General features: G+C 40.6%; 1 protein-coding gene across 1 annotated transcript; it reads left to right on the forward strand.

The window, feature by feature from the left end:
- Positions 1-343: 343 nt before the first annotated feature.
- On the forward strand, positions 344-26857 carry st3gal2 (ST3 beta-galactoside alpha-2,3-sialyltransferase 2). The gene is made up of 6 exons (XM_007249175.4): positions 344-1032; positions 6210-6403; positions 18805-18984; positions 19311-19356; positions 19928-20047; positions 21164-26857. Exons 1-6 carry the CDS (start codon positions 688-690, stop codon positions 21335-21337), a joined length of 1059 nt encoding a protein of 352 aa, XP_007249237.1. The 5' UTR covers positions 344-687; the 3' UTR covers positions 21338-26857.
- The last annotated feature ends 20 nt before the right edge of the window (positions 26858-26877 follow it).

Here is a 26877-nt window from a genome sequence, read left to right on the forward strand (position 1 = left end):
TGTACAAACATCAAATAAAGCATAGCATTACACTGACACAGTGTAGTGGGAGCTTGTGAAACCAGAGCTGCTCTGGGTATCTAAACAAATTGCCTGTGAAACTATTGTAAAGTGTCTGTAATAACAATACTGTGTGTGTTTTGGATATTGTTTTCTATATGCGTAGTTATAGAATGTTGGCTATATGTATCTGTTCAGTAATAAATGAATGCACATTTTTGTCTTGCTGTAGATTTCTGGACCAGAGCTGGAGCTGGATCCCTGCTGGAGAGAAAAAGAGAAAGTGTTAGAGAGAGAGAGAGAGACAGTCAGAGGGCAGAAGAGAATAAGAGAGGGAGGTAGAGGGTGGGCAATCAGCAGTGGAAGTTTGACACTGTTAGTGTGAACAACAGACCACAGAAAGAGAGAGCACTGCTACCTGCCCCCAAGCTGTTTGTGTGCGTGTGTGTGACTGCTGGCTCCAAGGGCACGGTGGCAGGGGCCGGTGCATGGCAGTGGGGGGGCCGAGCGGCGTCCGCTCCTCAGCAGAGGACAGGCTGGGGGTCGGCCTGGGGACTGGGGCTGGGCCTGGGCTTGGGCTGGACCGCCTGGGCCAGGACGCAGAGAGTAGGAGAACCGAGACCCTGGGGGCCAGTTGGCATTGGAATCGGGGTAGGAGATCGGGGGTCCCGGACAGGCCCGGGGGGCATGCGTTGCTCTCTGCGCGTGTGGGTGCTGCTGGGGTCACTGGCTCTCCTCTTCCTCACCTCGCTGCTCTTCTCGCTCTCTTTGAGAGGGGGTCCCGGCCTGCCCTACCTGGACCCAGGGAACGGCTGGGAAGAGTCACGCAGGGTGAAGCTGGTTCCCAACTATGCCGGATCCCACAAGCCGGTTCCAGCTGAGGGCAGCCAGCCGAAAACATGTGCCTGCGTTCGGTGTGTGGGCGACCCGGGCGTGTCCGACTGGTTTGATGAGAATTATGACCCGGACATCTCGCCTGTCTGGACAAGGGACAACATCCAGCTGCCTTCAGACGTCTACTACTGGTGGGTGGTAAGTAAGCCAGCTGTATGAGTTTTTTCAGTGAGTTCAGAAGAAGCGTGGTCTAACTATGCTGTGGGCTTGCTTGTTTAATTTTATTCCATTCCATTCCGAATAATGAGTAATACATGTAGAATTCCATTTGTTCCAGTCTTGTGAATGTATTGTTTGATACTCCTGCAGATTGAATTGACACAGTGGTGTATTGGTAGGTGTTATATCAACTTTGGGGGTGGGGTGGAATGCCAGTATAGCCAGAACAGAGTTTCCCAAAAGCATCTTAGCACATGGTAGAGCGAGCAGCACACTGAACACTTTCTATACCAGTACACTACAAAGTTTAAAACTGGACTCATCTTCAACCTGGCAACCCCAGTCGGACACGTGTAGGTGTTACAAAGGCACAGAAATATAAACTACAGGCTACAGTGGAGAGCTACAGCTTGCAGCAGGCGACAAACTGACACATTGAGTCTCACATTATCACAGTAGCTGCTCAGCTTATGCAACTTTTACAAATCTTTGTCATACGGTTTGTGCTACTTTTCCCATGAGCCTGTATGTTTGGAATGATTTACAGTAGGTACATTGAGGCCATATTTAATAACTAAAGCAATAAAAACACTCTGTTAAAAAGAAATGTCTGGGTGTTACTGGGAGGACAGTTACTGTAAAGGACAGGTAACCACAACCAACCCCCCTACAAGGGAACTATAACTGTAATTTGAGAGGCTTGTATTGAAAATTACAATATAATCTGATGTTTTATTGCACAGCCTTCCCCAAAAAATCTGAAAAAAAAAAACAGAGATCCAAAAGATGAATTCAACTTCATCAACATGCTGGGTCTCACTTGTACTAGATGTAATAGATGTCATATATAACTTAGGGGTGTGCTAATCTGATACTTATTATTGGTATCATCCAATACAGACCAAAATCAATGGATCATATATGAGAAAAAAAAAATATATATAATCTGATTTGTTTTATTCATTATCCCACATTATCAAATAAACGCTTAACACTTTTCTTAACAAGCAAAATAACCTTTTGAACCTTAGATTCAAGAATCTATGATTTTAATCTACTTATTAATCATAATACACAGGGCGCCAAGTGGTCCAGCAGTCTAAAGCACTACCACTATTATTGGGAGATCACTGGTTTGAATCCCGGTCATGTTGCTTGCCATCAGCTGCCGGAGCCCTGAGAAAGCAAAACTTGCCTTGCTCTTTCTGGGTGGGTAGATGGCGCTCTTTTCCCTCACCACTCTTAGGGTGATGTCAGTCAGCACGAAGCATCTGTAAGCTGATGTATTATGTGGAGTGCCACAGGGTTCTATTCATTTTGAGAGAATTGCAATAATGATGGTGGAGAACTGAAGTGTGGGCCTTTGTGCAAAAGTCATAGCAAAAATGTGCTTTTGCATGGTGCTTATTTTATTCTTCCCACTCCATAACTGTTCAAAAGAACATAATGCACAAATCTTGCTTAAAATATAGAACAGAAAGTTTTAGTTTTAACTTTATATCCTTCGTAAATCAGTTCATCTTCTACTCTCGGAACTATATAAAGTAGCAGAACTTTTTGAGCAGAACTTTTTGGGCAGAACTTTTTGGGCAGAACTTTTTGAGCAGAGGTGCTCTAACATTTGCATTCTGCAGTTTGACTACCTTCTCTATACATAAAACATTTTCTTAATTAAGGAAAGTGCCCGTGTACATTTTATGATGCATTATGATCAAACGTGGGAAACTCTAGGAAGCTCAGCTTGGAGATGAACTTTTGCACCACAGAATATCAGTAGTTGCTACCCGTGATTTTAAAGTCTTTGAATTAGTTTGAGGTGTTTCTGCTCTTAAAGCTGGGAAGAGCTGTACTCTGGAATTGTGCTTATGCAGCGTGACTAGGAGACAGAGAGCCAAAGGGGCAGTTTTATTAAAGAGAACATGAGTAATGTCTGAAAATGAAAAGGAGCACGCCAGCCGAACAGCAGGGAAGTCTGTAATGAGGCCCTGGAACGAATTGGCGCCGGGAGAGACGCCTGGCTGATTTAAGCTGGAGGCTGTAACAGATGAGAGAGGAGAAGGTGGTTTTACTTACAAAGCAAGCGGAGGGGAAACGCACTTTCTTCTCCTTTGCCTCTGAGTGTTTGGTGAGGATGCAGGGTGACTCAAGGCTGCAGTGAGTCGTGGATCTGTTTGGGCCCCTGGCTGATGTTCTTCATTGTGCCACTGCATCCTTGGGGTCATTTTTTCCCATGGTGTCTGTGTGCATAGGTCGGTTGTGTGGAATACAGTATGTGAACCAGATGATGGTAAATAATGTACAACATGTGCTGAAATGTGTGAGAGAGGGTTATAAACTCTTTAGTTTTGCAAAACTCCTAATTTTTCTTTTTCTTTTTCATACTTCACAATTCAAAACAACATACTGCAAAAATCTTGCTTAAAATACTGAAGAGACAGTTTTAGCTTTAAAGTTATTAGTTCGTCTTATACTCACTGAACTGTTTAAAGTAGCAGAACATTTTGGGCAGAGGTGCCTTAACATTTGCATTTTGCAGTATATCCACCTTGTCTATGCATAAAACCTGTTCATATTTATGGAAAGTGGCCATGTATACTTTATGATGCACTATGATCAAACAACTAATGAACAGTCTGAACTAGCAACACTATCCAATAATTTTTGTTAGTTCTTAGCACTACAATCATTTTTAACCAGCCAATCAGAGCAGAGACTGTCAAACTATTCTTGAGCAGAAAAAAAGGATGAACAACTTGTTTTATTCTAGGGTCAAATTACAATGCGTATGGATGCACAGGGGCTTTGTTCCACCCTGAGACATACACTAGTCACATACACTATATCACCAAATGTTTGTGGACACCCCTTTTAGATAAACACATTGATCTACTTGAAGTTGCACCCACATATGACACAGAAGGGCTGGAGGGTATAAAGCTCTCCCGAACTGACCTAAGGTGCAGTAGAACAGTTTTCTCAGGGATTTTGGTGCTCCATCCAATACTTTTGTGTTGAGTTGGGGAGTTGGAAATGAGGTGGGGTGGCAATCATCCAACATTCTGGCTTCCTGACTCATGCTCTTGTTGCCAAAAAATACCAGATCCTTACAATGCTTCAGAAACTAATGGAAAGCCTTTATTGGACAGTTACTTCAACAAACGCAATAAATTAGCTGGTAGGCTAGTACAAAGTATATGTTACAGGGGGTGTGAAAATATCACTATATCAAAGTATTACCATTCTTTGTTTTGCAATACTGTATCGGTTATCAAGAAGACAGCATTGATTTTTAATTAACCATACACAAAATATTTGTGGTGGTTTTGTATTATGTTTAATACAAAACTAAACTTTTCTGATCTTACTGTTCTGATTGGATACTCTGATTTTTTATGTGTTTTTTATATACTCATAAAAGAACACACCCCAGCATTGCTGCAAAACTCGACATGCAGTCATGCCTCAGGCAGATATGTTAATAAGAACAGGTGTGGTGTGATTAGACACTGGGTCTTGCCACAAAAGGGTATTAAAAGGCTTCCCCCGCTGCCCCTCAGAGGCTTCTTTTGGGTAGTGTACCTCTTGGTGAAATATTGTTGACTGCTAGACATGCCTCTACAATATACTCAGTCATTTTGTGCAGCTGACGGGCTCTGAGAAAAGGTGAATCATTGCATCATCTTGCCTCCAGCATCTTACACTTATACAGAATCATAGACCTGTATTGTGGTATGGTTCTAGTTCTAGGTAGCAGTTCTTGCCTACACAAAGCCCTAATAGATTATAGGTGTTGGTTCCAGAGAGGATTGGGAATTGACAGAGTAAACACTACAAAAGTGGTGAGTGATGGAGTGGAGGAAGCTGTGGGGAGATTGTGGGAAGTGACGAGTGACGAGCTGTAGGTGAAGGTCATCCCCTTGGAGGGACTGCACAGGATTTTCGCAACTTTCCTGTTGTGCTTGTTTGTTGTGTCACTGGAGTGTCGCGTATAGAGTAACGCTCTGGAGACGTGCATGTACACTCTTTCACTAGCCTCTCTCTGCTGGCCTTAGCAGGGCTCAGAATAAAATCACAGGCTGGCATCGGTGTCCAGAGAACATCTGCCAAGAATTATTGGGCCGACTGGAGAGCCGATGGGCTCGGCCAGCCATTGGCACAGGAGAGAGATAGAGAGATATGGAGAGATTCAGAGAGAGTGAAAAAGAGGCTGACAGGAGAAAGCAGAGCAGTTCAGAAACAAAAAAATGTGGAATAGTTAATGCTGGAACATTTGTTCGAGTTTGAATATGAACATTTCTGAAGTCCATGGCAGTAGACAGCTTTAGCGCTGTGTGTTTGTGTGTGTGCGCGTGCACGCACACATGGATAGGTACGCAGATGGCCTGAACGCGGACAAGACAAAGCAAGCCTAAAGCAAAGCTGGCCTAGCTGGACCACAGTCCCTGCTAGCTCCATTCAATCCTGCTAATCCCAGCTAGCTGCAAATTCTGATCTCCAGAGCTGGCTCAGTAATGCTGGAGGAGATCAGCATTCTTGGATTTTGATCCATCTGTAACTAGCTCTGCATGACTGTGGCACTAATGAGGGAATTGTTGGTAGCTCTTCATGCCTACTGATTTGTCCAGCACAAAAACTACCCCTCTACACGAATCGTAGAATGCATATATTCAGTATTGTAAGTTTTCATGTGTCTACATAGAAGATACATTTATTGTTCTTTCTGAAAGCAAGGGTGTTAAAAGAGTTTATTCTGCTTTTGTTTAAGTAACTGACTCTATTGTCCACAGCCCAAGACTTTCTACTTGATTATTTAACTTGGATATTAGGATTTTATTGCATTCAGAAAAAATAACGTTACTGAGGTCAAGATGATGGATGATCATCTCCTCATCTCATCTCCATCTGCCAAGCTCATGCCAACACAGTTCCTACACTACTTCAATACACTACTAAATCACTAAATGTGGATTTTGTTAGTTAGCTGCTGTAATGCTATTACAGAAAGTAGAACAAAGTGTAACAACATAAACTTTCATTAATCAACTATGTTAAAGAAAATACAGTTTAAAATTATACAGCAGCATCGTTAACATGTCTCTCTTTCTCTATCTCTCTCCCTCTCTCTCTCTCCATCTATCTCCCTGATCCCTGTGCAGATGCTGCAGCCTCAGTTTAAGCCCCACAGCATCCAGCAGGTGCTCCTGAGGCTGTTCCAGGTTATCCCAGGCCGCTCGCCGTATGGCTCGTGGGACCCCGCCCGCTGCCTGCGCTGTGCTGTTGTTGGCAACTCAGGCAACCTCCGGGGGACTGGCTATGGGCCAGTGATTGACGGCCACAACTACATCATGAGGTGAGATGACATGGAGTGAAACAATGAATGAAACAATCTTTAAACCCATCATATAGACATAACAAAACCACAGCATTACTTATTGTCTGTGACAACAAGGAAGCATCTTTGTTCCAGTGAGACTGTAAAACTGTAGTAGTTTGTGAGGAGTACAGGTAGTATAAGTAGCATATAGCTTATATCCAGCGTCTTCCAAAGTAGAGAAGCTATGTCTGTGGTTGAAGGCACTAAATTTAAAACATCCATGTAAACATTCATACACTTTTACCATTTACTTAGGCTAAGTTTAACCTGGCAGACTGTCAAAGAACCAACTGTCAAAGGTTCCTAACCAAGTTAACCCTTCACTGTATGGTAAGAGCACACGTATGGACATTTAGCTGATGAGGTATTGGAGTTATTATCTTGTGAGTTAGCTTGTGAGTTGAACAATGGCTAAAGCATGCTCTTGGCAAGGTGATGTGAATTATTGGAGTTGGGGAGTGTGGTCTGATAGGGAATCCAATGTTCCTTAATTCACAGTGTTACATGGTGTACAGTGTACTGGAAATATGCCATGGAAGGCATTTCCATCCACAGTGGGCAGTGGATAGTGCAGTGGGTGGTAATGATCATTGACTAAATTGCCAATGCAAACAGACAAATAACAGTGCTTCTTGGCAATAAATCATATACAGCTGGAAAGGCTGTTCATTTCTCTTTTTAAATGGTGCCAAATTTTCTAAGAAACATATTTGTGGGATGAGCAGTAGAGCTGAATATGTGGGTTTGCCATTGCCAAACTGCTTAATTTTAACTCCCATTTTGAGACAAGCCGCAAGGTGGGTGTCCCAAGAAGATGACACCCCAATGTCAATGGCAGAATAAGCTGTTAGACATTGTCACAGAGGATTTGGCAAACCCAAGAAGCATTGTTCCAACAAAGAAATAATCTACCAAACACGAAATTACAGTCTTTTGTGCTATGTTAATATGGCGTCTCACAGAGCTAACTTATTTAGCTAGGCTCTAAATAACACAAGGGTGAAAGAAGCAAACTCGTAAAAGTGGGCGTGGCAAAATAAGACAAATAATGCCCTGTTTATACTTGATATGAAGCAAAAGCCTCAACTTCCAGCTCAACAACAACCTCTGAGCAAAAGCTCAGTGCGTAGGTCAATAAAAGTGGAAGAAACTTGAAAATTGGGTGTGGCAATAAGATAAATGAAGCAAGGTTTATACCAAATGTGATGTGAAAGCTACAAACATTTTAGCTGACACCTAAAATTATGTTACACATAGAGAAATGTCCCTGCTTAAAAGCTCTGCATGTAGATCAGTTTTTTTACTATGCAGCAGTGCCTACACAGACTTTAAAGCGAGGTTGGTGGCAGAAATTGAGAAAAACCTTTGATAAGTGTCGCAAGTAGGCATAAACACATCTTCATTGCAATGATTGCATGCCCCTTCCATCTTCATTCAGCACAGCAGAAGGTATAATCTAGCCTAACATCCTGACTAATTCTACATAGAAAAGCAGCTCTTTAGTCAGTTGTGTATACCTGAGCCAGATGCAGTGGATTGGCATTTCAAGAGATCTCGGCCTTCAGAAGAGAGAAGATTGAGGTTGTACACAATGTGTTTATTTGAAGAGATAATGGAGGAGGGGTGTGAAATGTTGCCCTTGGGGAGGTGTGGAGGAGTGGTAGATGTTCCAGAGTGAACAGAGACAGAGGAGAGAGATGGCAGGAGGCCGAGGAGAGAAGGCGAGCAAGATGAATGCATAAATTGAGGCACTATTTTGGTAAAGTCCTTATTGATTCCGCTTTGAGCTCTCAAATGAGTCCTGCATTGCTCCCCATATTCATCTCTTTCCTCCCTGCAGCGCTCCTGCCTCTCTCCATTCATTTGGAACTGCTGTCACCGCTTGCTCAGCCACCTTATAAGCGACAGGCAGTGCAGGCTGTTTGTGCCTTTCAGTTGGGAGTGAAATTGGTTTGATGTTGCTGTTTTTTGATGCCAACCTGGTTTATTCCAGTAATGTTGCATTTTAGAGAACAGTGTAATGTTGATAGTTATCATTTATTGAAAACATGACAATTGACAACTGTTGATATATGTTTTTATTATCTGTTTTATCTACATTGGTTACAGAGGGCATCTCTGTGTATTTTTACATGAAATTGTTTTAGACTTTACCAGAATCACAAGTATCTATAGACATCAGATCTGTAGAAGGATCATGCACGAATATGTTTATCAATTTATTCTGATGTAATAAAGCTTACATATTGTGAGTGATGTTAAAGGGATTAAAAACATGAAAAGCCCAAATGACATTACTAATAATTGGAAAAGCATTATGCTCTAGTTGCAGTTTAGAATGAAAAAGCTTAATGTCATGTTGGTTTAATATGGTCTCATATATTTAATAATTGTACATAATAAATAATAAAGTAGATAAGCTATAACCCTGGAAAAACAGGCAAATAAAGTGGTGCTTGAAAGTTATGTTTTCTGTATATGTTTCTGCATTTCAGTATAAATTTGACCTTAGATTTCACCAGATTTTCACACAAGCGCCAAAAGTAAATAATGAGAACAAAGTCAAACAAATGTAAATATATATTATGAGACCCCTGCTATTTTATTTATTTAGGTAAATGTTCCAAATTCTATATTCCTATGACAATTTGTTTAAACCTTTAGTATAAGAAGATAATTCAAAGGTGAAATTAGAGACAGGTGTTTTCAGTCAATGGAATGACAATCAGGTGTGAGTATGAAGAGTCTTGTTTTATTTAAATATGCAGTGGATCTATGAAAAACAGATAATTTCAGTACATGTAACTTGTAACATGTAACTTTAACAGTAGCATAATTTAGGATAAATTATATAGGATAATTTCCCTCAATAAATAAATGACCGAGTCTAATATTTTTGTCTAGTTGGTTCAGTTTGCTTCTCCTTAACTACCTTTAGGACTAGGACAAATCTGATGAAGTTTTAAGTCAAATGCGTGCAGAAAAGGGTTCACAAACTTAAAAAAAACACCACTGTATGAATAATATCACCTGTAAAGTATAAAAAGGAAAGATCAAAGTGCGTAATGCAAAAGAGAGAGAATGTTAGAGAGGTTTTCTCCACTCCGGGATTCTCTTTGTGATGCTCTTTTGTAATGAGAGAATATTATCTTTTAAACAAGCATTTGAGTGACCACCCACTCTTGGGGCATGCTAGACACCTAGAGGAGGCTAAAGGAGGAGGCTGGATAAAGCAGAAGGTCAGAATTCATATATTTAAAATAAAATATAAAAACATATGTCCCAAATAATATATCTTTACAATAAATTTAAACAAAGTTAAAAATATGTTGACTTTCTGCTGTAACATGAACATTTTAAAGATACCTGTTCCTTTGGACTGCGGCAATACCAGCCAGCCGGAGTCTCATAAATCTATCAGTACTGGCAAGAATCCCACTAAAACTGCACCCTTATCTAGTGACTTAATTTATAAATGAACATAAACAGAATCTTCTTAGACAAAAACAAAACATTCATTGTATACAGACTGTAAAGCTGCCAGCCACCACCTGCTCAGATCTACAGTATTACAACAGTACAGGATACATTTCAACATAATACCGCATAAATCATATTTAAAATGAAACTAATAGATCATATGAAATGTGAGAGCTAACAGAAAACAGATAAGCTGTGAATTATTCTCCTAAGCTTTGCACTTTTAAATTAGGCATGCAATGATATAAATCTAGTTAAGAGCTGATACTCAGCGATAACTGCTAATGCTAGTGATAGTAGTATTATTGATGATTTTGTAAATTGTAGAAATTGATACCATAAAAACCTGGATATAGCATAAAACACAACTATATTTTATTCATTTGATGAGTTACAGTGTGATGCATTAAAATTGAGTTACTGATTCTGTACTGTAGAGTGTCAACATTTTTTGTAGCATTTTTACATTAAATTAACAGCTTTAAAATCATGTTGATTCTCCATTGAGAACAGCATTGCTACTCCGAGCTCAGCGTGCGATGCTAATGCACTGTTTAACTTTGGTGAAGTAGGGCGACGTTCATGAGAAATGTGTAACCACTGTCGTAATTGTGTAAAATCCTGAAATATTACTGTACTGTCTCAGGCCACAAGCTTCTTTCATTTTCAGTGAACTGTAGTCGGAGTCCAGTAAAAGTCTAATGAAGTTTTAGGCCAAATTTGTTACGGTTTAAGGGTTCACAAACTTTCATGCACCATTGTATGAATACTAAATATAAACAGCTAAGATTAGCAGTGCAACAGTTACAGTTTATAGATAAATGTATTGGGACACCTGCTCATCCATTTCAGTTGACAGTTCAATAATCAAGGATATAATAAGAGTATTAGTGATGTCAGGATGTTGGATGATCACCATCCTATCTAATTCCCAACAGCTCATTCTGAAAGTATTGGTGGATGGAGCACTACTGTTCTAGAGAACACTGTTCTATTGCTCCACAGCTCAATGCCTAATGCCAAGCGTGGTGCCAATTGGTTCATTGTTTATCTGCTCCAAAGTTTCCCATTGTTCTGTTGGGATTGGTATTGGTCTGTACTGCACATCCTCGTCAGTTATGGGTGCAGCTTAACCCTTTCAGACCTGAAAATAGTCTTTTGTGCAACAAAACATTTAAAAATGAAGAAAATACATGATGTTCATTGTAATGAATGCAGGGTCTGAAAGGGTTAAACTAGCACTCTTCTAGAATATAGTAGTACCAGTAAAACAGGCATAGATAACACTATATATCACAAGTTACACACTTTTCATATCAGTCAGGATCGGATAAATGTATCTATCTTAACGGTAGTGAAGAGGACAGTCTAGTGAAGTCTTCCCTGCTTCTGTAAGTGCTGCAAAGATCACTTGTTTCTGTAGTAGAAAGTAAGCATTGGAAGGCAGGCTGGGGGCATTGGACAGCTCAGTGTTTGAACAAAGACTGTTGGCAGATGAGCTCTCGACAAACTAGTACTTTCACTCCAGCTGGCACTTTGGACCCTAGTCAGTTGTACCTGTCTCAAATGGCTGGTATTGGCCCTATAAATAAGTGAATCTGTTGGTGCGCCACCCTCTGTTCCAAGCTGGAACAACATCAAAGAGCTGCTGCTCCCGCTCCCACACCGCAGCACAGCCAGGTCTTTCAGAAATCTGTGAAATAAATCTTTCATAGAGTAGACACAAAAAAACCTGTGTTCAGGCAAGCTCTGTCAGTGGGCGTGAGGGTTTGGAAGCATCCAGGGGAATCAAACAGGCGGAACCGAGAACAGGGAAGCGTGTTTTTTTTTGTTGTTTTTTTGTGTTGTGTTTTTTCTTTTGTGCAGCTGAGTTCACTCTTCATGCCATGATGCTTGGTTTTATCTGTTTTTTTTTACTTTCATTATTTATAATATTATATAATAAATGTATATAGTTTTCTAAATGTATTCTTTTTTTTATTTTTCATTTATTCTTATTCTTCTGCCAGACTTTAGCTGCGTAACTCATTCCACAGTTTTCATTATATTGAAACAGTTCCAGTTGTCTTGTTCAGGCTCTGTTCAGGCTTGTGTACAGAGAAAAGGTAATTATGTCATGCAATAATGTTAGTACCCCTTGTATCACTACTAGAAGTGACCTACTGTGGAATGCTATCACACAAGCAGTTGGAACAGTATGTCGCTCCACAGCCAAGGCAGGATTGAAGCGCTCACCACAGTGTCACGCATTCTGAATTTAGCGCTTAAAGATGAGACAATTTCAGTCCATAGCAGTCCAGTATTTGTGGAGGGCGGCTGGTGGATGGTCTAAATGGCAAGCAATTTAAAATTACCATCTTGGTTCTAATCAGTCTAGTGATTTACCCATTCTGAAAGTGTGATCTCTCACCAGGGGGTACACTTTTAATAGGGCAGTGATGGAAGCACTTTAATGCGCTTCAGTGGACAAAGACTTTGTCTAATCAGACAACTAATCAAACAACTCATTTTTGACGTACACTACTGGTCTAAAATTTTAGAACGCCCCTATTGTTTAGTAGTGCAGTAGCAAAGCTGTATTGCCCAGACAAGCTGTTTTTTTTTCATGTTATCAATGGCCTTTATAACTGCACTTCACCTGTCAGACCTCTGATTCTTCTCTTCACTGCTGAAACTAAGACTTAGTCCAGTGTTAAGCTGAGTTAAATATGCTGTTGCTATGTGGGTCAGCCAGACATTACTCCTCCTGTACCAGTTTTCTCCAGTTTCCAGAATATTTTGAATGTGTAGGAAACAGTACTCACCGCTTTCTGACTTAATCTGTAATTTCTTTAAAGAGAAGGCGTGTACTGGTAATAGTTAAGAGTTATGTGTGTTCTGTGGGGTTCTTTTTCATTATTATGATTATTAAGTGTGAATGTGCTGTGTGTTGTGTAAATGCTGCTTTACTACCGATAAAGGCTTTGTACATTATTTTTTTATCCATTTTTTTACAATAATAAAATTTCCTTTTTTTGTTCACTGTATTGACTGGACCCAAAGAGATTAAATGGCCAAAACAAAGGGGAAAAAATGGAGGTGTATAATTTGAGTTAATGAGTGTAACTAATATCTAATCCATTAAAAAATATTTCTGGATTGATCCTGATCCACTGGATCAGATGGACACATCACATTAGTGGGAAAGCCTACATCTGGGCCTTTTACAATAAACATTAAAGAAGGAAACGTGTCTCATGGAAAGATTCTATACAGGCTTAAAAAGGTGCCCCAGTTCATGAATAAAAAGCAATTCTCCTGAGGTTTACTGTTAAAAGGATCAAGATGGAGGAATATATAGATTATTGCCAAAGATCAGGTTGTCAGAAGCTGTTGCAGCGCATAAAAACCTCAGCTAATTTCTAAAGCTCTTCACATCGGGGGGGGGGGGGAGCCCTTCTTTTAGAGTCATGCAGTCAGTCACAGGAAAATGGAGAGCGTAGGCAAGGTGGCTTACGTTCAGCAAAAACATGGAATAAAGAGAGCATACCGGAGAACACATCGATCTGCAGCTTGTTGTTGAGGGGTGAAAAGCAAGCTGAAGGAAGAGAGAGACAAAAGACGAGGACGTGGATGAATTGAATCTCTCCACAGAGACGTAGCTGTCAGTCGTAGCTCTTTGTCTGTCTGTCTGTCACTCTCTCTCTATCTCTCTGCTTCTTTATCTGTCCTTCTCTCTTATAAATCAAGGGGCCACTTTAATAGAAACACCTTACGTATACATTCATTTGCCGTTCTATTCTAAAAACCTCTAGTATGATATCCAGCAAAGCAACCATCTGGGATACCATATAAATCTACTTAACCATAGCAACCATCTAGCAAGACCATCACAACCACCTACAAACAACTTAGCAGCTATATAGCAACCACCCAGGATACCGTAGCAACTACCTGCCAACACCACCTGTTCCTATCTCTTATATACATAAAGTGGCCACTTTATTAGAAACACCTTACTTGTACACTTATTGCCAATTTGATCATAAACACCCCTGGGGCTGCCATAGCAACCACCTATAAACAACGTAGCAAACACATAGCAACTACTTACAAACAGCATAGCAGCTATCACAACCACTTACAAACTACATAGCTGCCACTTAGCAACCACCTATGATACTACAGCAACCATCTGCCAACACCACCTGTTCCTATCTCTTATATACATAAAGTGGCCACTTTATTAGAAACACCTTACTTGTACACTTATTGACCATTTTATCATAAACATATAGCGACCACTGGGTATGCCATAGCGACCGCATACAAACATCATAGCAAAATACAAAACATATAGCAACCACTTGCCTACATTATAACAACCACCTCACAACAACTTGGCAACAGCGTAGCAACCACTTGGCAACCGCCAATCGTTTGGCAACAGCAAAGCAACCAGTTCTTCTCTTACACGGCAAGTGGCCACTTTTTATTAGAAACACCTTGCTTACACACGGATTTGATATTTTATTGTAATGAAAGCCCTCTTGTCTGCACTGTGTAGGTGTGCAGTTTCTGTTTGTGTCTGGATTGTTGCAGCACTGTTTGACAGCACCCCTCTGTCCTGTCCATTATCACCTCAGGGCCACTGCTGACCGATTATTATATGAGTGGTGGAGCTCTCTCAGCACAGCAGTGTCACAGGCATGGAAGTGGCATCAGATGCAGTAGCAGTGCTGTGTTTTTATACACCTCAGTGGAATCTCTGGGTTGAGAATAGTATAGTATCCAGCATAGTGGTCAGAAAGCAGGACTAACACAATATAACCTGCTCTCACGATTAAAAGTTTAGAAGTACAGTTTGTTTTACAGTTGGTTTAATCTCTTGCTGGCTGTAATATGATACCATTTGAAAGAATATAAACAGCTTGCTGGCAGGGCTGCAATAATTACTCAACATAATTGACAAAATCAGTCTTAAAAATTGTATTACGATTCATCTTATAGTTGCAGTTGAAATGCACTACATTGGGTTGTGCTGGGTATAGAAACTCAGTAGGGTCTAAACACAGAAGATTATTACATTACATTACATTACATTACATTTGGCAGACGCTTTTGTCCAAAGCGACTTACAATAGTCAAGTACAATGTAAAATAAGTTTAAAGGTAAAACATCTTTGGATAGGGATAAAAGGAGGTCAAAGGGGAATAATAGGATAGAGGAGTGAAGGAGGGGAAGAAGGAAATGAGGTTAGAAGTAGTTAGTTTGTTAGAGGTGTTAGGAGAGTAAGTGCTCTTTGAAGAGCTCTGTCTTCAGGAGTTTCTTAAAGATAGCGAGAGATTCTCCTGATCTGGTAGTGGAAGGTAGTTTGTTCCACCATTGGGGAACTCTGTATGAGAACAGTCTGGATTGCTTTGTGTGAATGTTTGGCAAAGCGAGGCGACGTTCATTGGAGGAGCGCAGCGGCCGGGAGGTGGCGTAAGCCTTCAGGAGTGAGTGCAGGTAGGAAGGAGCTGTTCTGTCATCACCTTGTAGGCGATAGTAAGAGCTTTGAATTTGATGCGAGCATCAACTGGTAGCCAATGGAGCTCAATGAGCAGCGGGGTGACATGTGCCCGTTTTGGCTGGTTGAAGACCAGACGTGCTGCTGCGTTCTGGATCATCTGGAGTGGTTTTACTACACAGGCCGGGAGGCCAGTTAGCAGGGCATTGCAGTAGTCGAGGCGTGAGATGATGACTGCTTGCACCAGGAGTTGGGTGGCCTGTTGTGTCAAGAACGGTCTAATTTTTCGGATGTTATAGAGCGCAAAGCGGCAGGACCGAGCAACTGAGGCCACATGGTGCGTGAAGGAGAGTTGGTCATCAACCAGAACACCCAGGTTCCTAGCAACCTTTGTCGGTGAGAGAGAGAGAGAGTCGATACTTATAGAGAAGTTGTGTTGAAAAGATGGTTTTGCTGGTATAACCAGAAGTTAAGTCTTTGAGAGATTTAATTGAAGGTGATGCTCCTTCATCCATGAGGATATGTCAGAGAGACACTGCGATATCCGTGCAGAGATTGAGTGATCTTCAGGTGAGAACGACAGGTATAGCTGGGTGTCATCCGCAAAGCAATGGTAGGAAAATTCGTGTGAGCGGACAACCTGACCAAGAGAGGTAGTGTATATGGAGAAGAGAAGGGGTCCCAGTACCGAACCTTGGGGAACCCCAGTGGATAAGGAGCGGGCTGAGGACAGCTGTCCTTGCCACGACACCTTGAACGAGCGCCCAGTGAGGTACGATCTGAACCATGACAGCACATTGTCTGCGATCCCCATGTTTGAGAGTATAGTTAGGAGAAAGTCATGGTTGACTGTGTCAAATGCGGCCGAGAGGTCCAGCAGAATGAGCACTGAGGACTGATCTGCAGCTCTGGCAGTTTTCAACGCTTCAGTCACAGACAACAGAGCCGTCTCGGTAGAGTGTCCTTTTTTGAACCCAGATTGATTCTGGTCCAGAAGGTCATTCTGGGAGAGGAAGCCAGAGACCTGATTTAGAACTGCTCTTTCTAGTGTTTTAGAGAGAAAGGGTAGCAGTGAGACCGGTCTGTAGTTGTCAACCTGGGCGGGGTTGAGAGAAGGCTTTTTAAGCAGTGGTGTCACATGTGCTTGTTTGAAAGCAGTCGGGAATACACCAGAAGTTAAAGAGGCATTGATCGTGTGAGTGATAGCCGGAATGATTGCAGGTGCGATAGTTTGCAGTAGGTTTGAAGGAATTGGGTCAAGCGGACACGTAGTAGGACGGCTACGTGTTAGGAGAGCCAGTGTCTCGTTCTCAGTGAGAGGAGTGAACGAGGAGAAAGCAATGCCTTCGGTGGAGGGACACCGGGCAGTAGAAGATGTAGTAGGACTGCTACATTGTGCATCAGTAAACTGGTTGCTGATGGCCGCCACTTTGCCAGTAAAGAATGAGGCAAGTGTTTCAGCCGTAAGGCATGTAGCCGGAGGAGGAGGAGGCGGAGGGTTGAGTAGTGATTTAAATGTAGCAAATAGTTTCCGGGAGTCTGTGAGAGAGCAGAATTTATTGTGATAAAATTCAGCTTTAGCAGTAGTGAGGTTGGCTGAAAAAGAAGCCAGGAGCAGTTGGTTATTATATAGCTACTCACTAAATGTATTTTTTTATATTAACTTTTAGATGTCTTCTTGGCTTTTTTTTAATCAAACGTGTTGCTGCTTATGCTGTTTTAAAGTAATTGAGAAAGCAGAGAGCTTTGAGGTTATGTTTAAAGTTATGTTAAGGCGGAGACTGACAACAGGGTACAAATGCATTGTAACTGAAGATGGAGGGCATAACAATTGTTGTCTAATTGTTGTTGTCAAGAATTGTTGACTAATCGATTTATTATGTGCTGCGTTGTCACTTGTTACAATTATAAGAATGTTAAAAATCACTGGATTTGATGAAAATGCTTATCACTGAGTGAATCAAATGATCAAGGTGTCACCTGTGTATACAGTAATAGTATACAGTAAATTGCCCTGTTTGAATAATGTTTTAATCCATATTATGGCAAGATCTACTCAACTATGTAAAGAAAAAATGCTTTAAGAAGTGAAGGTCAGTCAACCCAAAACATTTTGTGAACTTTGAAAGTATCCTGAAGTGCAGTTGCAAAGACCATCAAAAGCATTATGATGAAACTGGCTCTCATCCGGATCGCCCTAGGAAAGGAAGATGTAGAGTTACCTCTGTTGCACAGAATAGGTTCATCAGTTACCAGAGTTACCCGCCTTAGAAACCCCAAATTATCAGCACCTCAGGTAAGAGCGTCTAAATGCTTAACAGAGTATTTTTGGCTTGTTTAACACTTAAGTTACGACATGATTCCCTATGTGTTCCTTCATAGTCTGAATAACCTCAGTATTAATTTACAATGTAAATAAACATTGAATGAGAAGGTGTCTCCGAAATGACTGGTACTGTATAATTTCTTATGGAAACAAAACTGATTTTCTATGGCTCCACCTTTATGTTTAAGAGTGTAGATATCAAGAAACTTTCATGGATCAAGCAACAACAACAAAAAAAAAAAACGTAAAAGATAAAATGTTCAGTTCTTAAATCTAACAGTAGTTATTTATAATGTGTCAAAAATGAATAAAGAATAAATCCATAAAAATGCTACAGAATTGGTTGGAATAGTTTTTATACAGTGACTTAATAATAGGGCAGTTTTTTTCTAATAAAGTGTCCCTCTTTAAATGGCATATTAAATCTCAGAATAAAGTTGGTGGATGTAATAAACGGGTAATTCAGGGCACTGTCTTTTTTTTTCTCTTTTTTTCCTCATTGTCTCTTCATCTCTGTTGAGTCACTACATCTCTGTCTTTTCCTCTGTTCATCCGGCTATCCCTCATGTGAGTGTGGACTGAAAGTGGAGGCTGTTGGTCTCTGCGTCTCACTCGGCATAATTTAGGTTGATTTATGGAGCTCGTGCCAGTGATTTCCTGGCTTTTCCTTGAACACTGAAGGCGTCCTCTTTAGGCTCTGCTATATTTATAGCGCTGTTGAAGTGCAGAGGCTCGACCCACGGACTGCAGCACTATTCTGGTCATGATCCAATCACACTTTGTCAAGCTTCTGTGGAGAGTGAACCTTTTTTATACCTGTTCGCTGTCATGCACACCAGCCAGCTGCTCTAAATGAGCCTTCTACATTGTGGGCATTTGAGTCATTTTGGTCACGCAATCCTTCAGACTGATGTCAGTATGAGAATGGTAATTCAGGCCAGTTCTTTCTGTTCATTTACTCCCGGCTTACTTGAAGGAAACCCAGCAGGGCAGGCTAATAGAATTTCGGCCAATAAAAATGTATGAGCTGCGCTTTAGAAGTGTCTGCGCTGAGTGAATAACTGTTGGCTTTGGCTTTTCAGGATAAACCTGGCTCCCACAGTGGGGTACGAGGAGGACGTGGGCAGCCACACCACCCACCACTTCATGTACCCGGAAAGTGCCAAGAACCTGGCTACCAATGTCAGCTTTGTTCTAGTGCCCTTCAAGACTCTGGACCTGCTCTGGATCACCAGCGCCCTCTCCACCGGCCAGATTCGCTTGTAAGAGAACTCGCACACTCAGCATACACTTCAGCATCTTACTGGTCTAGATAAAGATACATACACACACACAGGACACTCAAGTACCAGACAAGTATGCAGTCTCTCAGCTGAGCAACTGTGAAACACCCACACATTCTACTCATGAGTTCATAGTGGTCTCCAGTCTCACACCTTCCCTTTCTTTCCATCTCTCTCTTACTCACACACACAAGCTTACACTCTTACACATGCTAGGTCAGAACAGACAATTAGCAGAGAGCCTTTATTCTGTCTTTTCCCTCCTTTTCTAATTTTCACTCTCTGTCTCTCTCTCTCTTTCTCAGTACCTATGCCCCAGTGAAGCAGTTTTTGCGTGTGGACAAGGATAAGGTAATCTAATTTACACTCGTTGGCAAAAAAAACAAACAAACAAACATTATTTTTGGAATGAAATTGAAACTGTGTGAGTATAGTGTGAATGTAATGATGATATACAGCTCTGAAAAAAATAAGAGACCACTATTGCTATTTATAAGTTATATGTTTGAGTAAAATTTACATTGTTGTTTTATTCTATAAACTACGGACATTTCTCACAAATTCCAAATAAAAATGTTATTTAGAGCATTTCTGTATGAGTCTGTAATATCCTCAGTGTGTAAATTGTAAATGACAATCTGTAGCTCTGTAACTTTCATTTGCAGAATTCCAGTTCAGGTTGTCCTGACAGTAATGTAATAACACAGTCTTGTAGCAGACACAGCCATGCTCTTATTAAACGTCACCCATGACACTAATCCAGCTCCAACAGCACTTAACACTAAACGTCCTCCTCTTGCTGTGGACCTCTGGGGAAGTGGACAGGCCGTGTAATTTGGTTTTCCTCAGCAGCCACCTTTCATTCTAAACCTGCTCCCATTCTGACTGCCAGGTTGTGAATTTCTCTTCTGCTGTCTGCCAGGTTCAGATCTTCAATCCTGCGTTCTTCAAGTACATCCACGACCGCTGGACAAGGCACCATGGACGCTACCCTTCCACAGGCATGCTGGTCCTCTTCTTTGCCCTACATGTGTGTGACGAGGTAAAGAATGCATGTAAACCTACTCACACACACACCTTGCATACACACACCTTGCATACAGACAAATGATTTATTTGTTTGGAAATTAAGTAGAGAGTCTTGGATGTGAAGATCTTGATTACAGCCAAAATTGCTGAATCAGATATACAAGAAAAAACATAGCCTAAAATATTGCCTGTATGACAAACAATAGAAATCGGTGACATGGGGAAATGATAAATAGGGAATATAGATATTTTCATTAAAACATAGGCATTCACACTCCGATTTGACATAAGTTACTGCTCCATTACTTCACGTGGTGGCACTAATCAGAATTATAGTGTAAACCAGCGGTAAAGAATTTTGGTTGTCAAATTCTTTGAATCTGACTGATAGATATTAACCAATTATAACATGGAAATTGTGGATACACCAGAATGTTAATTGTGAGCCCATGCTGATATCTGATTCCATATAGATATCTACCATGCGCTCATACATTCACGAAAAAGCAATTAAATGCAGATATTTTATTGCAGAATACAACAATTATCTACATACTGATAGGATATCAAAGTGAAAAAGTGTTGTTTGACCCAGAACCCTTTTTGGTGCTATATAAAACAATATTAAAGTGGATTTAAAACATATATATATATATATATATATATATATATATATATAATATTTAAACTTTTTATTTACCTTTGAAACTGCAGCCATGTCCTGCTGTGGCCACATTTATCCACTTCTTCAGAAATTTCTTCTTTCAAATATGGAGCTGTTACAACATGAGCTTACTAATTTTAATTGAACAGGGACCCCAAAATATTTATGAGGCGTGTTACCTTATTATCCTGCCTCTGAAAATCTTCCTAATGTCTGTTGACCATTTTTCCTTCTACGAATATAGCGCATATTAAGTGGGATTAACATGACAATGACTCTGATATGGTTGTTTACCACACATTTGCCAGTTTCACATTTTGGATTTGGGGCACTTTACCTGCTTTATATAGTCTTAGAGTAAAAGCAAATAGCTTTTTTGGATACTTGTCACATTCATTTCAAAGTTCTTACTGCTATAACAAAACATGAAGGCTATGAATAAAGAGTATTTGTCTCTTGGTCTAGGTGAATGTATTTGGCTTTGGAGCAGACAGCCGAGGCAACTGGCACCACTACTGGGAGCAGAACCGCTACTCAGGAGAGTTTCGTAAAACAGGCGTCCACGATGCAGATTACGAGGCCCAGATCATAGACCGGCTTGCCAAGGCTGGCAAAATCACCGTCTTTCCTGGAAAATGAAATCCTAGAGAAGGTGTGAAGGGGGGGTTGAACTCAACAACCTTTCAGTCCCAGCTCCAGCTGACTTTGTTTTACGTTTGTGTACTATCTACTAGTGCTTTCTGATTGGAAACAGTCCTGACGAATGATTCGGGACTACTCCTCACGGATGGCCAATCCTGATTGGTCAGGATATAAGCCCTCCTCCTTTTTACTGGCGGTGTCGTGAGAAGGCAGTTATAACCGTTCCTTTCAGGCCTACCTCAACCAGGACAATGAATCGCTGATGGAGGAACACTGATGGCGTCCTCCCTTCTTAAACCAGCGGGTTGGGTTTCAGCGTTAGGGGCTGGTAAAGCCAGCTCACGTTCACCAGAAGGACTGCACAGAGAAAGCTAGCACAGAAAACACCACAGTATGTAATCAAACTTAATGCTTGTCAATCATCCAAGCCATGCCTGCCTCTCGTGTGCTGAGCCAGTGAAGCAGGAAGATGAAGTGGAGGGTGTGATCAACCAATAGTGACCGCTGTGCTAGTGCTACAGTCTTCAGTGGTTCAGGCGGGAATGGGCAGTCACAACCCGCTCGCCATCCACACTGTGCTGCATTGCAGCAGGTAGAGACCTTGTGTCAACAGGGGGTGCACTTAAGCAAGTGGAAGTTTACAAGAAGTGTTTTAAGTTTGTAGTTTTAAACATTTTACCAGTATGTTTTATCGTGTTAAAGGGTCAGTGTGACCCCACATCACTGTGCTCTGAAACCCGTTGGACAGATGTTAGCCATTACTATGTTTGTTGAATTATTATAACGGGTCTTGCCACACAGTATTAAGTCATTTGATCGATCATTTTGAGGGGAACTGAAGTTCACACTTACACTCACTAGTGCAGGCTTAACAGAAACCACTTAAGTAGTCCAGTGTGCTCACATACACAGTCTGTGTTTAGACGTACAATGAAGTCAAGCAGTATTACTCACTCAGAATTTGTTTACTGTCTTCTGAGGTAGAGCTGAAATATCACTGAGCCAGTGTGTTTTACTGACAAAGATAATGGAGTACCATCTGCTGCCACCTCGTGTCCACTGAGGGACACTACCTTGCTAAGGAGCATGAACAAAAACATTTTTCAGTGGTAAATCCAGGGTTGGAATTCCAAAGATGTTTGGAAAAATCCATGTATTTAGTGCTTTGCTGTGAAATGCTTCATCACAGAGAAATCTAATGACTCCTGATTTCTTTACAGTGGGGTGGGATAGGAACCAAAGGTCAACAAACTAAATCAAATGCCATGCATCTGCACAAGTATAACTATTATACTTGCTGTCAAAAAAACACCAGTCAATAAAACAACACATGTCCTGAGTTCTTTTTCTGTATACACATTTGATCATGGTAAAATTTTTTATATATGGGCATTGTTTTGCCTAGCAAGTCCCCTGCATGTTCTTTTCCACACTACAAAAATGCATCAAAACAGTGTTTCAAGCATCAGACACTGTATTGTAGCCCTTATATGTATCAATTTTATAAAAAGGAACTTTTAGAGGCATTACATATCTGGCTTTGGACATCTAGTTCCAATCACCCCGCTGTGAACAATTCTGACTGGTAGAATTCTCTAAGAACTAAGCATTTCACATCAACCCACTCAGAATCACTTTGGCTGTGTCCCAATTGTGTACTATACACTAATACTATATGGTAAATACTATATACTAATCTTAATAGTGTGAGATCGGCATCTTAATACATGCTACCCTGTTTTGTACCAACAAAATAAAAAAAGCTATTGCTGCTAAACTTGTTACACGTTGTTATCCGCGTCCAAAAGCCTAGGCTGCATTTCTCAGCTACTGTGTATTATTTAAAGGCTGTCCTACAGTAAAGGATCCTTGGTATACAGCTGAGAAATGCAGCTGATTTTCAGAGCCTTTTCGTTGAACAATTCTCTGTGCACATAAACACAAAGAAAAGGAAAAAGGTACCACAAAAACTGAATAAAAAAGAAGCAGTTTGTTTTAAAATGTTTTTTTTATTAGAATAATTAATGAAAAATTGAAAATGTATGCAAGTTTTGCACCCAAAAGGCCTTGTTACTGAGTGTTTATTGGACAGTCCTACCAAGGGTCCGCCCTACCTCAACTGCATCCTAGGCTTTGTAACGCAGCTATTGTTCCAGATGTAAGTATTGCCAATGTTTCAGTGTAGTATTGCTTGTCAGATCTTTAATATTGTGGATATTTGAGTACTGAGTATTTAACTTTGACACTCTAATCCATACTACACACTTCATATTCAAAACTTGTTAGTATTAGCAATTTGTATGCCACTGGGACACACCCATTTTGTATATCCTAACTGTTAATTTATGTAATTGGATTAATATGTTAAAATCTATGGAATTTCCCCTTTAATTGTACTTTGAAAAGCTCACACTGCTCCACATTGAGGAGATTTGGAGACTGGCAGCATCACTATGTGGTCTCCTGTCACATTTCTTACATTTCTCGTAACATTACTGTGACAGATAGCTTAGACTCAGACTTTGTGCAGCATGTCAGAGTGTAGCATTAAACTGTGTGTCAGTGCCATTTGGTATTTAGGAAAGATTCATAGCTGCATTTGGAATCAATGCGATGATTCAATTTGTGACGGTTATTTGTTTTATTTTTGACAATGGGGTTCATCTCCCTGAATCTGCCACAGCTTTTGCTTCTTTAGAGACTCTGAGACAACAAAAAATTCTGGACTGATTTAGGCAGTAGTTAAGCAGTCTTATGGAAAAGTTTAGAGTGTATAGAATTTGTTCGCTTAGTTTCATTTAGAAAATCAGCAAAGTGTGCCATTGGACTAGTGGTGCCCATACTTTTGCTTAAGAAAACATGTCCAGTGAAGCCTGACGTCGTGGGCAGCCCTGGTCAGATTTTATGTTTCTGTGAACAAAGCAAGTAAAATATAATTTGAATTGAGTTAAGAAAGAAATGTGTTTTACACTTTAAGCAAGAACACTTTTTTTTTTTCCTTTGACAAATTCAAAATAAAAGGATAAGGTTTAGGCATCCTTGCGTATTTGAGCTGGTGGTGCTAATCTAAAGGTAAAACAAAGAGTTTAGCTAAGTGAGGAAACTAATATTTGCATCCAATTTTATCCTAACTGGACAATTCAGCCAAGTGGTCACACAGAGGCAACAAAGATATATATTGTTATAATTCTGCCAATCAACAAAAAATTATTTATATTATTACTTTTAGAGGTAACAGGAAATTTGAGAATTTTAATTGTATTTTTTTTCAGTCTAAAAATTTTCAAAACAAGATTAATAGATCAATCTATTTGACAGCAGTTGATTTTTTGTGCACGCACCTATTCACAGTAACAGGAATTTTGACAAGGAGTACCCAAACTACTATTTCATGCCACTGTGGATATATCTATATTATTTTAACCATCACTTATGTTTTATTTGTTTTCTATTTAAGTACGTAGAGCAGTGTTGTGTGGAAGGGAAGAGGGTGGCAGGGAGGTACATGCTTTCTGCTTTGGCATAGTCCATGTTTTCAGGTGCAGTAGAACCTGTTTTGTAACGTAGACATATCAGCTGTTTCCAGTAGTGTGGAAAACATGCGCAGATACACACGCACACACTTTCTCACATATGCTTGCGTGCCTTGTCCTGGCTATGGCCACATCCTCCCTGCAGTGCAACAGAAACCTCATGTTCAGTGTAGGCACATAGTTCTTTAAGCCATGTTCTCGTTCTCACACACGATTGGTGGTCAGATGTTCTCCAAGGTTCCATCCCAGTTCTCAAGCAGGGCAAAATTTGCGCAAAAGATCAAACACACACACACACACTCCTCTGTGAGGATTTCGTTAATATTGCGCTTCACATTAGGCGTGTCCTCCCCTCCTTAAAGCTTGTGCAACTCTCATCCATCACTGCTGAGCACTGTGCCTTCAGGACCAGGGTGAAATCCCTCCCACCCTGTCCTCTCACCTCTTCCCTTTTCATTCACTTGCAAGAAACCCATCATGGCCGCACAAATCTAACCTCTGTTGATTCTTCATTCACAATCCATATCTGAGGAGAAAGAAGTATAGTTGGGATGTATGGTGAGATCAAAGAACCTGTGAGATGTTGGGAAGACTAAACTGCAGTCCATCACCAAAGAATCCCATTATCTATACCTTTTAATTTGATACCTTCTTATTAATCTGGTTTTATAAAGATAAACAACTTTACTAGTATGAAAAAAAGACAAGGGAAAAAAAATCTTGTTTTTGAGAGTGCAAAGAAGATCCAAATACACAGATTGTCAAAAAAATAGTTGCACCTCGATAGAATAGACCAATAGGAAGCAAACTGGTGAGTAGTTGTGCCAGTTATGACAGCATAAAGTGACTCCGAATGTGGAGGTACTGTGATCAGTTCTATGATCAATGGTTTGCTGTCACTCATCCAGATAGCCTGGGGTCTTGATGTTGGATGCAATTTCGTACAATACCAGTTCTGCTTTGGTCACAATTAGGCACCTTGACAGTCCAATTTAACATTAAAAAGGTCCTGCAACAAATGGCTCTACTTTTCTCATTGCACACTCCGGTATGCATTTTCAACAGGACAATGCTCATCCACATACAGCTGCTGTCTCAAGAGCTTGCCTTGGCCAGCATCATTACATGCGAGGACGTCTGGCACGTCACACTACACATGCATTACACCCTACTTCTGTATGTGTAGATTAAAAAATATGACCCAGGATGCTCATATCCATCTACATTTATAAATCACTTATTGTTCCTGGTAATCTTTATCTTAAATCCAAATAGCATTGCAATCAAGCACGTCCTTTCTGGGTGCAACTATTTCTTTGACAATTAGTGTAAAAAGCGAGGAGAACCAAATTGATGTTTTTCCTCTAAAAAAAAATGTAATAAAGCAGGGCTGCTGTGATTGGGTGACAAGGCTGGAACACAGTCCATTTCACCAATGGCACATCAAAATCACTTTGACCCGTCTTTAAGTACTGACGTCCACCTGCACTGTTGGTGATATTCCTATCTCACGCTTTAATATTCTTCACATCAGGGGCCTACAGATCTGTGCCTGACTCCTTCCAAGAGGGGAAAAGCACTTTTCTCTCTTTCCTTTTTATCGACAGGGTTGCAGTAGGCCAGTAGTTTGGAAGGTTAATGGAAGCATGACTGATGTTTTCACTTATGGATCGTTGTGTTTTTTTTTTGTTGAGGGAAAAGCTCTGACCGATTCCACCACCCACATCTTTGACACAGAGGGCCTCTCTTTCAGCTCTAGAGGTCCACAAGCAAACCAGTTATCCACCGACAACACAGACTGTACATATTCTCCTGGTATTTTACTGCGCTTCTAAACAAAACTCCTCCTCATTAGTGGTGTAGTGACCATCGATGGGTCAGTGCTCTTTTTCCTTCATTTTCCAATTTCAATCTCTGTGTGTAATTATGGACTGTTTTTATCTTATGCTATTGTAAGAAATAAATGCAAATTTAAAAAAAGGCATTCAATCTTTGGGTGTGATG

The sequence above is a fragment of the Astyanax mexicanus genome, chromosome 9 (assembly GCF_023375975.1).
Source record: "Astyanax mexicanus isolate ESR-SI-001 chromosome 9, AstMex3_surface, whole genome shotgun sequence".
Classification (NCBI taxonomy): Eukaryota; Metazoa; Chordata; class Actinopteri; order Characiformes; family Acestrorhamphidae; genus Astyanax; species Astyanax mexicanus.

Coding starts and splice junctions, on each gene's coding strand:
- st3gal2 (XM_007249175.4), top strand. CDS start 688: ATGCGTTGCTCTCTGCGCGTGTGGGTGCTGCTGGGGTCACTGGCTCTC. Junction 6,404..18,804: donor GGCCACAACTACATCATGAG/GTGAGATGACAT, acceptor TTGGCTTTTCAG/GATAAACCTGGCTCCCACAG. Junction 20,048..21,163: donor CCCTACATGTGTGTGACGAG/GTAAAGAATGCA, acceptor CTCTTGGTCTAG/GTGAATGTATTTGGCTTTGG.